Below are 15,389 nucleotides of genomic sequence, written 5' to 3'. Positions count from 1 at the left end.
AAAATGGCTGAAATTGATGTAGTTTCGGATGCTAATGACGAAACGAAGGAAAAAAGAAGCGTGATTAAAATCTTTGATAATCGAGACGAGTGCACATACACAAGATGTTACTGGTGAGTGATGCCTGTTGCTTGTGAGTCTGTCGATTGTGCGGGTGTGTCCGATGCCTTTATAATTTAATGATATACATTGTCCAGCTTTATTCAGTAAACCAAACGAGATAGGGGTAGACTGCCCTTTACGGGTCCCCGGAAGTTTACGCTAAGACATGCGCAGAAGCATGTCCCCAGAAGAAGACGAGGTCCCCGAGATATAGATTGGGACCAATGAGCTCACACATGTTTACACTGATTGCAGTGTATTGTAAACCTGTTGCCATCCAAGTCACACAAGTTCGATCGACATGTAACTTCGATCGGCCATTTTGAATGGTAATTCTCGCGATACGTAACGATAACTTACGGTATCTGCAGTTTTGATCTTCTGGCGACACTGCTTTCGTTTGTTTGGACAGGAAAATGCTTCGTGTCAAGTTACAAAACGTAAGTTTAAGCTCATATTCAGCAAACAACTACTTTTCAACCCTAGATCAATAATGTAACTTTAACAGCTCAAATAAAATGTAAACAGTATTCATTTCACACGTTGTAAATTGACGGCAAACCTGTCCTCCACTTGTTTAGATTGCTGGTCTAAATGTCACATGACCAGATACGTGGTAGCCAAGTCAAAATTTAAAACTATGGAAACAAATTTGGGCCATTTCTTATAGAAAACTTAATGCTTTTTGAGAACTTCCGTCTCTGTAGGTTAGATGTTATGGCTCGAATGCACTTTACCGGGCGCAGCCCTCGCTGCTCTCTGCGGGGCAATTATCGCGCCATATGGCACTACGGCACTGTCTCCAGTGCTGTCTTGCTATATCGCGGTAATTGCTCTGTCTCCCTTCACTTGCATCTTTTGAGTCAAACAACCCTTTACAATCCTTAGGGTTTAGGGTTAGGGTATGGCACCCTTTACGATCCTTAGGGTTAGGGTATGGCACCCTTTACGATCCTTAGGGTTTAGGGTTAGGCACCTTTTACAATCCTTAGAGTTAGGGAACCTTCACGATCCTTAGGGTTAGGGTATGGCACCCTTTTCGATCCTTAGGGTTAGGGTTGGGAGAGGGTTAGTGTTAGGGAACCTTTACGAAGTTAGGGTTTAGGGTTAGGCACCCTTTACGATCCTTAGGGTTAGGGTTAGCACCCTTTCCGATCCTTAGGGTTAGGGTTGGGAGAGGGTTAGGGTTAGGGACCCTTTCCGATTCTTATTTATGGTTTGACTTTACCTTAGGGCAGGATAATCCTATTATATCCAATTGGAAACCCATATCGAACCATCCGGTACTCGTCAGTACAAACCAAGAAATAATGGCGCGAAAAAAATGAATGGGAAGGGCGTGGCACAGTGGAGCGGAAGCGCGAGAAATGTAAACAAACCATTGCACGTGCGCAGTGGTTTGTTTTCATTTCTCACGCTTCCGCCTCATTTCTTCGCAAATGACCCGTTTAACGAGCACTCATTAACTGTGATGGTGCTTGTGGTCCCAAGGTAGAGCGTCCACCAATTACATCACTAATTAACGAAGTCAGTAATCCGGCGCGTTCGAGCCCCAGCAGAGCTAGTTAATCTGAAAAAGTGCGCCCGGTAAAGTGCAGTACTCCCGATGTTATAAAAGAGAAAGCTTTATTTTTATAGGTTTTGACCAATGATGAAGAACCCAGAAGAGGCCAGTATAGGCAATATTTGTCTGCAGCCCTAGACCAGGCATACAAAGCTGTTTTGGATGGGATGGCAATTAGGAAAGCTGCCACTACCTTTGCTGTTCCATTTGCTACACTTCATGACAGGTTCAGTGGGAAAATTTCTATTGAATGCACGACTACTGGTAGAGAACCCCTATTGTCCATAGAAGAAGAGCAGGGACTTGTTTCACATATTGAGGCCATGGCAAATTTCGGGTACGGCTATACTAGGGCTGAGGTTACCACCCTTGCCACAGACCTAGCAATTCATCTTGGAAAAAAGTCAAAGGATGAAAACCCTCTATCACTTCAGTGGTTTTATGGATTCCTGAAAAGATGGCCTGATCTATCATTGAAGAAAGCACGATCCCTTGAGAAACAGAGAGCGAAAGCTACCTCAGAGGAGACCGTCACTCATTATTTTCACAAGCTTGGACACATCATGGAGAAATACAACCTGAAGACATGCCCTCATCGAATTTATAATGTTCATGAAGAGGAACTTGTGGAGAATCACACCCCGAGATCAGTAGTTACATCAAGTCAGAGTACTCCAGCTGCAGTCACAGCATCAACATCAAGTATTACAACTGTTATCGGTTGCGGGGAATGCGTGTGGTAGTGCTATACCACCGTATTTCGTATTCAAGGGCAAGAGGATGCGGGAAGAACTACTTTCAGGAAGTACACCTGGAGCAGCAGGCACTGTAAGCGACTCGGGCCGGTCGAACATGGAGATATTTCAACACTATCTGACAGAGCATTTCCTAAAGCATGCTGTCGCCATGACTGCAGATAGTCCACTTCTTATTGTGTACGATGGTCATGGATCCCACGTATCTATTCCACTGATCGAATGGGCACGTCAGCATCACATTTTTTTGTTTGTACTGCCTCCACACACGTCCCAAGTTTTAGATCCAATGGATGTTGGTTGCTTTGGAACATTTGCTGAAATTTACAACAACCTCCGTCATAAGTATATGCAAGAAAATGCCACCAGTTCAGTTGATAAACATTCGGTTTGTGAACTTAGCTGTAGAGCGTATAACCTGTCGCTGACACCAACAAATTTGCAAAACTCTTTCAGGAAATGTGGAGTCTATCCATTTAACGAGTCTACCACTGCCAATATCAATTTTTTGCCATCAACAGTTTTGAAGACGGCTGAACTTCCTGATACTGGTGTTATTGATTCAAGTGTGCCGGTTGTAGACACAGATGTCACTTCACGTACCGAGGCCAATGATGTAGCAGCATTCTTTAAAGACAAGGCGACTGTACTTTTCAAGCAAGCTGTGCCTACTAAAAAGAGAAATGTTCTGAGCGCTGTTGTCGGGGGCAAGGCTATCATTATGAACAAAAATATTTCCCACCAGACTGTGAAATCAGCACCCCAGAAAAGAAAGCAAACACCTTTACCTTGTAAATCTTTGAAAAAAACTACGGCCATTGTGACGAATGCTAGTACTTCTGGAATTTCACGGACCAACGCGCATCAGGGCAATAGTTTTGATTCGTATGATTGTGATGGGACAAGTGATGACGAACTCTGCTGCAAATGTAAACAATTTGTACCTGATGAGGTTCGAGCTAGTGCCTCATTGATAATTACAAACTGGGCACAATGTACCCACCCTACATGTCAGCACTGGACACATTTACGTTTCTGTACGCCAGTTCGTGTTGTGCGTCGACATTCTGAGTTTTGGTGCCCCTGTCATGATAAGCAGGAAGTATAACTCCCTGCATAATACTTGTAAATAAGCTGAATATTTTCATCGTTTCTTAAAGTATTAAAGCATAAAATGAACGTTTCATTGACAAAAATACCATGAAATTACTTGGGACTGCTCTAACTCAAGAGATTTGACACAAGAGATCATCCATACAAGTCATCCTGTTTACAAGCCAGCCAATCATATGATCGAACTTGTGTGACATAGCTTTCTGGGTCAGTTGTGTTGACAGTGAGAGGGTGGCCATGCCGCGATTGTGAAAAGCAGCAAAAATACCTGGATTTCGGAAAAGTTTGACATAAATAAACAAATTTAGAGGTAAGAGATTTGAAAATTAGATTATATGAATATTACTTTGAAAAGTCAGCGACAGTTCCTAAGTGATCGAACTCCCATGACACGAGGATATAAGTTAGTTAGATGTTTCACAGTTGTTGCATAGGCGGTTCCGGAGGGAGGGGGTGCTCATCCCCCCCCACCCCCATCCTTTTGTCCTGAAAGTTTATTAAATGACCACTGAAACTCTCTTGAAAATGAAGCAGATCACCACAGTGACATAAGAATGTTACTTTTGATTATGGTGAGGAGACAAGTGTTTCACTTCTACTCCTACTATAGTCTGTTTGACTCAAAAGCGGACCGATGAATTGCAGTCTAACTCGAAAACTAATAAACATAAAATGCTCAATGAAACACTGATCATAATCAAAACCTCAGACCAACTCTGTGAGGTTTTTTGCAGAATTTATGTCCTAAAAATAAAAAAGTTGTTTAACAAACTATCATTGAAATATCGACACAGTTCACTATTTGCTACGAGGGAGGAGTGCAGAGAAAGGGACAGCCAGGTGTGCGAGAAAGGATGGAGACGGCACAGCACAGGTTAATGAATCAATAACGTTGTCGGCACTTGCTTCTCTAACACCTGGCTGTCCCATGTAATCCGACTTGAAAGACTTCTTGGTTGGAGAATGTCCGGTCTGACTGGTGTGCTTGAGTGACCTTAAACAATGACCAGTGATTGTAACCAGTGATAATTACATGTGGTTTGAGATACCTGTAATGAGGAAGTGACTAGTATTGGTGTAATGTGTGGTGTCAACAGATTTACGTTTTCTGTCTTTTATTAAGTTCTCAAAAGTAGACATGGTCAGACTGAAATGCGTCATTATAATAATGCGAGAAGAGGACAGACGCATTTTTCGAATTAATAAAATGCTCGCATTAATTTAATGATTTACAGTAATTCATTAAGTGTCTTCTTATGACCAGCGTTTGTTGCTAAGGACCAATTCTAATGTAGACACACTGCAGTCATAGTGAGTGAGTTTTAGCAATATGCCAGCAGCATCACAAAAAGGGACACCAGCAATGAGCTTCAAACATTGTATCCATGTGGAGAATCAAACCCAGACCATCAGCATGATATGCGAATACTTTAACCACTAGGCTACCCCACTGACCTATTATCGCCATAGAGCAAGGAAATACGCTTCAAATCGCTTTGAGAGGTAACTTGGCAACAATATACATGTAGTACCTCCAAATATAAGTGTGCCAAAATTCAATTTATGGTTAGTACTGCAGCTATAGTTAATATGTTAGGTTTCAAATTATATTTACAGGTAAAATTTACAATATGTCCAAATACACAACAGCTGTTTATCGTCTGCATAAATGTCTGCATGTATGTCTAGCATACACTCCGAAATGTCGTGTTATTCACAATAAAGAAGTTGATGTCCAAAAATCTTGCTTTTCTTATAAATGTCATTGTAATGCATCTGTGTCTTGTTCTTTAGTGAAGAAAACATCTGGAAGCTCTGTGAATCTGTGCAAGACAAACACCCTGACCAACTCCCCAAGTGCTTTGCTGTCTTCATTTCCAACTCAAATAAACAGGCAAGTACTGAAGCTGTGTGTACAAAAGTATTTGTGTTTGGCTGTATTGCATGTAGGACGATGTTAGAACATTCTTGTAATAGTAATATCATCAGTGTAATAGTGTAAAGATTTAGATTGCAACAACCTGTTCACATCCATACCAGTGTTTCCATTCTCTGGTATATACCTGAAAATAGCCGGGTAAAATTCGTTAGGGATCGGTAAATTGAAACCCAGCCGGACACCGTGTCCGGTAAATAATCATGTATTAAAATATAAAAAATCATGGGTAAGCGAAATGATAGTCTTGGTTGTGCTTTCATGGTAACAAAAATTGTTATGTTTTGGAAATACCCAGGCTAAATAACTTTAAAATGAATACGTACAGTATGGTAATAGGATATGACCAGCAAATTTCATTCATGACCGGTATAATATTAGGTCGTCAGACAACAGTGTCCGATAAATAATTAAGTCAGCGGAAACACTGCATACTGTGGTTGTCGGAGATAAGACACCTGTACATGTTCTGTGGGTTGTTAATTGGCCAATTTCACCAGTATACAGCCCCATATGTTTAGAAAGTAAAATTAAAGATTGCTTTATTTATGGTATATTATACTGGGTCTTTTGCAAAATATTACAGTTATCTTTGCAAGTGACCTGGTTATAGCACCAGGACATGGACTGTACTGAAACATTGTTTGCAAACAGAAGCCCAAACTGTACGCTGCTCTGCTCAGCCTATTCCGGAGAGAGAATTTCTGCTCCAGTGACTACACCTTCATATAGTGACTGTTTTCATATGACCAACACTTTAATATTGGAATCGGGGCTTTGATAAGCACTGGCTACTAATCTGAAGAAGCTGGCAATAATAAGTATTTCTTAACTTATTCGGAAAAACACACAAGCTTTCTCTCTAATATATACATGTCAGAAGCCAGTTGATTCTGTGGTGGGCTTGAGTTGTAGACTTGCAGTGTAATGATAAAGATATCATCTTGACATTGTTTTGGCAGACTCAGATATTTATATATATGTACATAGCTTTTTAATTAAGATTAGGTGGTTATTAGGTAGATTATATTAAGTAGTAAGGTGTATGAACTTGTTGCCTAATCCTAATTAAAAAGCTATGTACATATATACTGGACAAAATAAGTTAGGGAATTGGTATTTTTATGATTGATATTTTATCAGTGTGTCAATGAATAAATAGATCATTATTCATAATTTCAAAATTTACATATATCCCTAACTATTTTTGTCCAGTAAATATTTGAGTCTGCCACATTGTATCATTCATAAGACAGAACATGTTTAAGTCAGTGAGTAAATATTGCTTAACACCACAGTAGCCATTTTGCATCTATTTTCACCCTTTGTACAATGTAACTTTATAGTTCATGAATCAAACATGTAAAATGTCGAAGTAAAGTGTCAAGTTTATTTATTGTATTGCCAACTTATGCCAACATATTTGTGATCATGTTTGTTGACTGAGCTATGTAACACACACGCATCAGAAAGACCCAATCCTGAACCTCCTGGAATACATAAGCTATTGTTTAATGAGTGAGCTGGCATATATTACATGCTCTTGCTATTACCTGACCTCAGGTTACTGGTGGTTTTACCACATCAGGCCCCGATTTCTTAGTTTCAACTTAAGTTAGAGTTTTTACTCAAATTTGAGAAAATGCATTTCCCAGAATGAACTAAAATCGATATTAAACTCAAACATAGTAGACGATTTGAGTTTGGTGGATAGATTACTTAAGTTGTTTGGGCCTTTTTATTTAAAAAAGGCAGTTGAGTTAAAAATTCAGCTGTTTCAAATTGTCCAACTCAGTTTGAAATTTGAGTAAAAAGGTTTTTAACTAGGATTAGGCAACAACTCTATCATCTATATCATGATACAATATATTCACTGGTGCTGTGTTTTGTGTGAGCAGATTCCGCTATGGATGCAGGCGAGCAGCAAGAGAGAAGACAGACTCGTCATTTGGGTGAGCAAACATACTGATTGTATGTGAGATTGTGGTGGCCAATTATATTAATTTTCATTTTCTGAGTCAGGTGGTATGGCTTTTATGACACTTTTAGCTAGTGATGTTCCAATGATTGAAAATTGATCGAAAGAAGGATTAAAAATGATTATCGATTGTAAAAAAACATATTTTCGATTAATAGGAATTTTGTTGTTTTTGTATAACACCCTTGAATGAAGTAAACTAACCATAAATTTGACGAATATTCTCGAACAAACGTGCTCAACAGCGTAAAGCTATCCACATTGTAAAATTTTAACCACTTTTATTGTTTAATTACAATTCCAGTGTCTTTCTTGCATGCGTGCATTTCATTGCATGACAGCATTAGTTATAAAAAAACAACATTAATTAGAAAAAAAAATTGTATTTCGATTATAATCGATAATCGTTCACAATCCTCCAATAATCGATAGTGGATTTGGTTTCCGATTCCCAACAATACGTTTAGTAATATCTCATCAACATCATGACAGGGGACACCAGGATTAGGCGTCACATGTTGTACCCCTGTGGGAATCAAACTGGGTCTTCAGTGTGACGAGTGAGCGTTTTTACCACAATGCTACTCCACCGCCAATTTTATTTTTGTGGAAAATCCTTATCAGTAAGAGAGGAAAATATTGTAAATATTGAAAATATCATATTCTGTCATTCACCTGATGAAGAGGCAAGAAGTAGCCCAGAAACATTGTTTGTAAATATAAAGAAGTTGTAAATCCATACCATACATTGTTATGTTACCTTCAGTTCCAACTTCTAATTGCCCATCAAGCACAGGAAAATATTACCTACATACATCACATGTTTACGTTTCTTCCAAACAATGGTGTTTGCAGTGTAGTGCTTAGGTTGTTGAACAGAAACGTTATATACGAACACTTCATGACAATATATGTGGAGGTATTTTGGATGAAACTCAAAGTGAGTGAGTTTAGTTTTACGCCGCACTTAGCATTATGTCCGCTATTTGGCGCTGGTCTTTAAATAATCGAGTCTGGACCAGACAATCCAGTGATCAACAGCATGAGCATTGATCTACGGAATTGGGAACCGATGACATGTGTCAGCCAAGTCAGCGAGCCTGACCACCCGATCCCGTTAGTCGCCTCTTACGACAAGCATGGGTTACTGAAGGTTCATTCTAACCCGAATCTTCACGGGTTGAAAATCATAACAATATGTAGGATTATGTATAATATTGTATACACCAAATACAAATATATGTATATATATCTATGCTAGTGTATGTATATAAGCCTTAATACATGGCAGGATTACCACGTGATATTCCTACACGTGGGAGAAGACTCCACCCTTGTGTATGACCTTGACACTGAGCTGCCCTTCCCATGTGACTTTGTGGAGTATGCCGTTAAAGGCCTGCGGGATGATCGGCGGATGAAGGAAGACTTCAGAAGGTCAGTTGGGTTGACAAACACACAAACGTGCAACATCTGTACACACACTAACACCACATACAAAGTAAAACACAACTTTGCAGATTCTGTTTCACCACACGTTCTTCATACCTAGTCACTTTCTCAGTTCGATACTTAAAAGCAATGTCATTATTTAGAGTTGACACGATTTCTAACTGTGATATAGATATGTCGCTGTCACAGACAAAACTCAATGTCTTGTTTTATTGACACCAGTGTGTCTGCCTGCCTGTCTGCTAATGACAATATTCAATACACAACTGCGATCACTGACCACATGCAATTTGAACTTAACACCAATCAGGCTATACACCATAAACAAAACGCATTGATTTATGGCCCGAGTTCGGTCTCTGTCGTTTTATGTAATTACACAGACAGGCAGGTGTGATACTTGAACACATGACATGTTATGATGTCTGTTGATTGCAAAATGTTATACACAAAAAATGAGCATGTATTTACAAAACCCAACTTTCTATATATACACACAATGACCCGTGAAGGCGGCATCTGCTAATGAACCAGCCGTTACACTTGAGTGCACACCCACCCGCTCTGACTGGGTTTGCATCCCGGGCTGCTTCGTTTCGAGGGAGGTAAACCCGAAGTACAAAATATTGCACTTTTGATTTTGCGATTATACGCTTATAATTTTGTTTATTTGTTTTTTCATAATCAGCAATGCATATTATATGTCATGAAGAAGTGATAATTGTGTTTTAATTATGTTTGATTTTTTGGTTGCATGTGACCTTTAAATACTCATAGTTTGAACTGATACCTATTAAAAAAATAAACCTATGTGCACCATTTTTCTTTACTTTTACCTCCATAACAAACTGAAGTCATGAATGCACAATACCATTTAGAAAGTGGTCAAATATAAGATGTCATATTCGGGATTATACTTTCCCTGTAAAGTACCGATTCTAGTACTTTTGTTTGGTTAGAAGCCGTGGTGGCTGTGTGGGTTAGATGGCTGATTTGGTGCCTGACTCTGAGAGTGTGGGTTTGAATCCCGGATGGGACTCACCCTAACAATAGTACTAGAATCTGTACTTTACTGAAATCCATTTAAGTGTAATCCCTTAGTGTTATTTCATTAGTTCTTAGTGAGTGCATGTACTTATCTGACTCAGGAGTTTTCGAGTGACCCGTGCGGACGAGTTCCTCCAGACATTTGCGTCAGACCGGAATCACATGTTGTCGGAGGAGGGGGAGTGGCTGATGCCTCCACCGACGTATCCCTGCATAGCTACCACAGGTAACTGTCACTGTTGCTGCCAAATTGCTATTATACAGTTTAGAAGATATTTTTAGATTTTAACAAGATTTTAAGTAAATTGTGGGACTCCAAAAGTGTTCCATATTTTACAATATTTTATTTTTTTATCCCGTTATTACCTTGCTCTTGTATTCTATCAAAAGTCAAATAGCAATGGTATGGTGTATATTTTATGACAAAAATGGAACGTATTGAGATTCTAGGAGTATTTTCCTTGATGAGGTCAGATGTAAGAGAAACTTTTTAAACCTATGCTTCCTACACATTTCTCTCCTGATTATGTCTCTAAATGCCCATGCTCGTAGGTTCCGCAATATCGGTAATTAGGGGTGGGCGATAAAACCAGTTAACCAGTATATTGCAATTTGAACTTCACAATACGATATATTGTGGTACACTTTTTGCGAACCGGTTCCCCGATATGATCAGCAGTTTCAATGACCATGATTGGTAATTTTCATGATGAAGTCAAAAATACTAATAACATTTGTATTTCCTTCATATTATTATACATTAATAGATTGATAAGTTTATTGGTCATATAATTGCATTTGCGTGACTCTTAAACCATATAAGTATAAAAATAGAATTGGTACCGGTGCTCGTTGTAGGGATAAACAAACCAAAATGGCGGACGCCGCAGCAGACACTTTTTCTCGAGTTCCAAACTTTAGAGCGAAGTCTTCAATTTGGAAACATTTTCAATTGATCTTTTGTCCTGACAGTGGCCAGTGGCATTGTTTCAAAAGAAAGGAAACAGTAATTTCATTACCTTAAACCATGTGTTACACTTTCAAAATATATTGCAATACGCCAACACATATCACAATATATCGCAATACGAAAATTTTGGCAATACCCAACCCTGATGGCAAACATCTAAACCCTGCATCACTTTGCTCCAACACTGAGCTAACATGCAGTGTTGAGTTGAAATACTGTTAACATCTTGGGTTATTCAAACTCATTTACGAGTCGTCTGTTTCAGCTTCCAAAAATAATATCCAGTTTTTCATCTCTATGGATCCAGACGACGGATTTGGCACCGTCATGGACAGCGTCACCTTCATAAAAACTTTCTCCAACCCTAATGCTTCAGACACCTAACACAGGAAGGTGTTCATCATGTACGGACATTGCTCCATATTTTTCCATTGTTCAACATTGTAGTTTATTAATGAAATAAGAGGCTTTTTGAGAAAGTCACTGTGCATGTCCTTTTGACTTCGTTGTCACAGGGCAGCATGATCTGTTTTCAAGGAACATTGTCTGTCCAAAAGGCATCTCTAAGTTTTTAATGTATCAAAGTCATCCAGTGCAACAGCATGTTTTTTAAGATGAAATTTGGTATCAATATTCTTAAACCTAAATTGGCAGTTTCTCCCAAGAAATTACATGTAATATTTAGTTTTGTACTAAAAATGGGAAATAAATCATCTAGTCAGAAGCAAAATGCTCATAAATCTGAAATGTGAAAAGGATTCAGTCTGTTTCAGATGACTGTCACTTAGATATTGCCATAGATAGAAAAAGAATCAAATAAGCACCTGAGTTAAGCTTTTGCGAAAGCATCACAGTAGTATAGCGAGTTATTTCAATTCTTGGGATTCACAATAATATTTAATCACATATACACCTGAGTGAAATTAAAAAGGAAAAACTATCCTTATAACCAAAAGCGTGTAGATCCTCGTCAGATTTTGTAGTGGGGTTTGAGACAGGTAAGCTATGGAACCCTTGGCTCAGTTTTTGTCAGGTGAGTCGAGAGTTTTAGCAATTTAGTGTGTTGTTTCTTAAATATATAGACAGGGATGGCAATTTTCCGCTGACCTGCGGATTTCCGCTGATATTATTTCAAATTGTTCAATTGTGAATCGTCTAAATCCATTGAGAAACCCTCAACTCGATGACACAATATTACGTTTTCAGCTGAAAATACATTTTCCTGTTGCCGTCCCTGTATAGAACACGTTTGAACTGTGATATCGAAAAACGACCTTCTGCTGTGATAGCAATCCTCAGTGCTCCTTGATAAACATCATCTTCCTTACCATCCTCGATTATCTAGGGGATTTTATCTCCATTCCAGACTGATAAATACCTTGGACCTATTCACTTCCTTGGGTTTTTGATGGAGTGAGTGAGTGAGTCAGGTTTTATGTCACTTTTAGCAATATCCCAGCAAATCATAATGGACACCAGAAATGGGCTTCACAAATTGAACCCTTGTGGGGAATTGAACCCGGGTCTTCAAATGATGAGCAATCACTTAAACCATTAGGCTACCCCACCTATTGGGAGGAAATGAGATGTCTGACAAATCAGCCTTTAGATATTACTTCGATGCATTTTGAGTCATGCTTTTTGGTATTACAACTTACTGACATGTCAATATGGCTGCAATAACGCTGTTGCTATATTAATATTAAACTATTTTTTTTAATTGATGTCCCCATTTGTGTGTGTGGGTTCCAATGTGATTGGACAGATGTTAGTGTTTAGTGTTTAACATTTGTCTGAACACCATCAGATACTGCTAAAATTGCTCTCCTACAAGACCGCAGTCTCAGTGGATCATAAAAGGTGATTGAGAGATCGGACTTGGTGAGTCTGTTACTTGCATGTCATTGAACCGACCAGCGCAAATCAATTCTCAGATAATCAATTACTGGATTGTGTGGTCCAGACTTGATTATCTACAGGTTAACATAATACATGTATACAGCAGCTGGAATATTGTTGAGTATGTCAGTAAACAATAAATACACATCGTATTGAAGAATGAGGATAATTTTTGTGGATTTGCAACTTCTTTATTCTGTATAGGCGTCATTTCAACATTGATTCTAATGTCATATTATGTTGAAACGTCACCTTTGCAGAATAAAGAAGTTGTGTATCCATGAAAATTGTCCTCATTCTTCATCTCCTTATCTTTAGATGGTTAAAGCGTTGGCTCGTCACGCCGAAGACCCGGGTTCGAATCCCCACATTTCTGGTGTCCCTCGCCGTGATGTTGCTGGAATATTGCTAAAAGCGGCATAAAACCAAACTCAGTCGGTCAGTCAGTCAGTCAGTCAGTCTAGAATGTCAATCAAAGAACACATCATTTTGGTCTGTAAACAAAGCTTGTTAGCGAATAAGTCGTTGGTGTTTACTACTTTAGAATGGAGGTAAAATATCCTGGATAACAGATGTCCTTCCAATCATGGCGTTGTATGAAGACCTAGCAATGATGTTGTCTAACAGTGTACCCAGTGTAATCTTGTGGTTTAATGTTAACACAGACTAGTGTTCATGGGCAAGTCAGTCACATTAGATGCCAAATCTATCAGGGAAAATAGTGATAAAATCAGGGCATTGCAGTGTCACATGTTCAACAATCATGTTCTCTACTTGGTTGTGTATTTAATGTACAGTGAAGCCTCGTTAATCCGGACGGTTGCGTTTCTCAGTAAATTCGTCCGGATTGCGAATAGTCCGGACTACTGAATCAAGACCCAATAATTTTACCGAGTGACATCCGCATGTTGATCCGACGTGTCTGATCGCGTCCTTCTTCAGCACAGGTGAGGTAATGTCTAACAAGCGATCTATTGTAGTATGCCTTGAATGTCTCCTGCATTCATCAGTTGAATATGAGACGTGGTATTTGGTCACATTTCGCAAAGTTAGCGAAGCACATTTGTGACTTGCAGCATTGTCGTAAAGCAAAATCACTTTAAGTCCACTTGACCGCATCTGTCTGTCAAAGTACATTAACCATTCACAAAACAGCTCACTTGTATTGTGGTGTCAATCAAAGTGTAAATGTACAGCATCTTCAGTCGGGAGCTTTTAATGTCTAATTAAAACAACAACCCAGTTGGCCAGTTAATTAAGTAAACATCGGCGGGAGGTGTTACGGTTCGTGAACACGACTTACAGCGTCTGGACTGTGAAGCAATTTACTGTTTATTTTACTGATTGGTGACAGCTACTTACCGTCCGGTTCCGGAAACCGAATTTCCGGATTATCGAGGCAAATTATATTGGCATAGATTGGTAACAAGCTGAAATCGTCTGGGAGGCGAGACATCTGGATTATTGGAGTCCGGACTAACGGGGCTTCACTGTACTTACTTTTCACTAGATGGAACATCACTTACACAAAAGTATTTTGTGATCTTGCAGTGTTTTGGTTTTTTTTACATTGATATTTTGCAGTGTTTTTCAGCTAGCTGATTCTCTGCACATAACACTAGTTCTCTCCCTTGTTCTTAATGCACAGGCTTTTAAAGAATGGTGACAATTTTTATGGAAATACAACTTCTTTTATTCTGTGAAAATTGTCATCATTCTTCATCAACTCAACTTTTAAAATGCCCATCAAAGAAGTTAGGCTTTTAAAGGATTAGACCGAATTAATTCAGTAGGTTTTCTGAACAAAGTTACTGAGTATGGTACATGCTCATACTATGTAACATCACAATGGCTGAGTGTTTGCTTAGAAAGGATACGAGAAAATGACCCCTGTGACTGAAACATCACTTTCTTATGAATATCATCCAGTAAATGCCAACTTTCTTTTATGCTAGGTTGTTTAAAGCAGCGGCCCAGATAAGCTGCGTATCCGGGTAAAATACGCATAGAATTACGCATTGAAAAATAATTGTTGCGTACCAATTGCGCATTTAAAATGTTAGATACACAGAAAGTTTAAAACAAATGCGTAGGGAATATATTTATAAAAATCGCTTGCGTAATGAAAAAGACATCGATTGCTATCAAGTTGTACTGTTAGTATAGGACAAGTGTTGTACTGTCAGTATAGGATGAGTGATTTTTTATGAAATCATTTCCATTATATTTAAGTTGGTTTTGATTAGGTATGACATAAGGCAGAACATACCTGCTTAGTAAACTTACTCAATGGCATATACTTAGGTGAGTAAAATGACTGAAATACGCACATATTTGAAAGCAGTGGGTAACGGAAAATGAAATACCCACTCAACATTCATAATACCCACTCCAAAAAAATACAGTGGGTACAGTACCCACATGAGCTAAATCTTATCTGGAGCTCTGTTAAAGGGTGTGTGTAGCACTGTGATAATGTTTTCATGTTTATTGTTTTATCATAACAGGATAACATCATTTTGTAAATCCTCTGGCATTTTGTTATTCCTCTGGCATTTTGTTCCTCTGGCATT

General features: G+C 38.8%; 1 protein-coding gene across 3 annotated transcripts; it reads left to right on the top strand.

The window, feature by feature from the left end:
• Positions 1 to 3: 3 nt before the first annotated feature.
• Positions 4 to 11,400, top strand: LOC124283049 (protein N-terminal glutamine amidohydrolase-like). 3 transcript variants are annotated; one of them, XM_046719066.1, is made up of 6 exons: positions 4 to 113; positions 5,329 to 5,428; positions 7,369 to 7,422; positions 8,740 to 8,885; positions 10,049 to 10,173; positions 11,183 to 11,400. In XM_046719066.1, exons 1-6 carry the CDS (start codon positions 4 to 6, stop codon positions 11,299 to 11,301), a joined length of 654 nt encoding a protein of 217 aa, XP_046575022.1. In that variant the 3' UTR covers positions 11,302 to 11,400. The 3 variants fall into 3 exon arrangements, with proteins under 3 accessions (XP_046575022.1, XP_046575021.1, XP_046575020.1); XM_046719065.1 differs by lacking the exons at positions 5,329 to 5,428; positions 7,369 to 7,422; positions 8,740 to 8,885; positions 10,049 to 10,173; positions 11,183 to 11,400 and adding an exon at positions 1,741 to 2,491 and having other exon boundaries at positions 36 to 113; XM_046719064.1 differs by lacking the exons at positions 4 to 113; positions 5,329 to 5,428; positions 7,369 to 7,422; ... (1 more) ...; positions 10,049 to 10,173; positions 11,183 to 11,400 and adding exons at positions 306 to 542; positions 1,741 to 2,491.
• Positions 11,401 to 15,389: the final 3,989 nt, after the last annotated feature.

The sequence above is a fragment of the Haliotis rubra genome, unplaced genomic scaffold (assembly GCF_003918875.1).
Source record: "Haliotis rubra isolate DU_JTF1 unplaced genomic scaffold, ASM391887v1 Scf309, whole genome shotgun sequence".
NCBI lineage: Eukaryota > Metazoa > Mollusca > Gastropoda > Lepetellida > Haliotidae > Haliotis > Haliotis rubra.
The sequence above is the reverse complement of the archived record's forward strand: the minus strand, read 5'-3'. Positions and strand labels throughout refer to the sequence as shown.

Bases quoted from the DNA above. Each gene is read 5' to 3' on its own strand.
- LOC124283049 (XM_046719064.1), top strand. From the start codon at position 519: ATGCTTCGTGTCAAGTTACAAAAC. The intron at 543-1,740 runs GTAAGTTTAAGC...TTATTTTTATAG, and splicing joins TTCGTGTCAAGTTACAAAAC to GTTTTGACCAATGATGAAGA.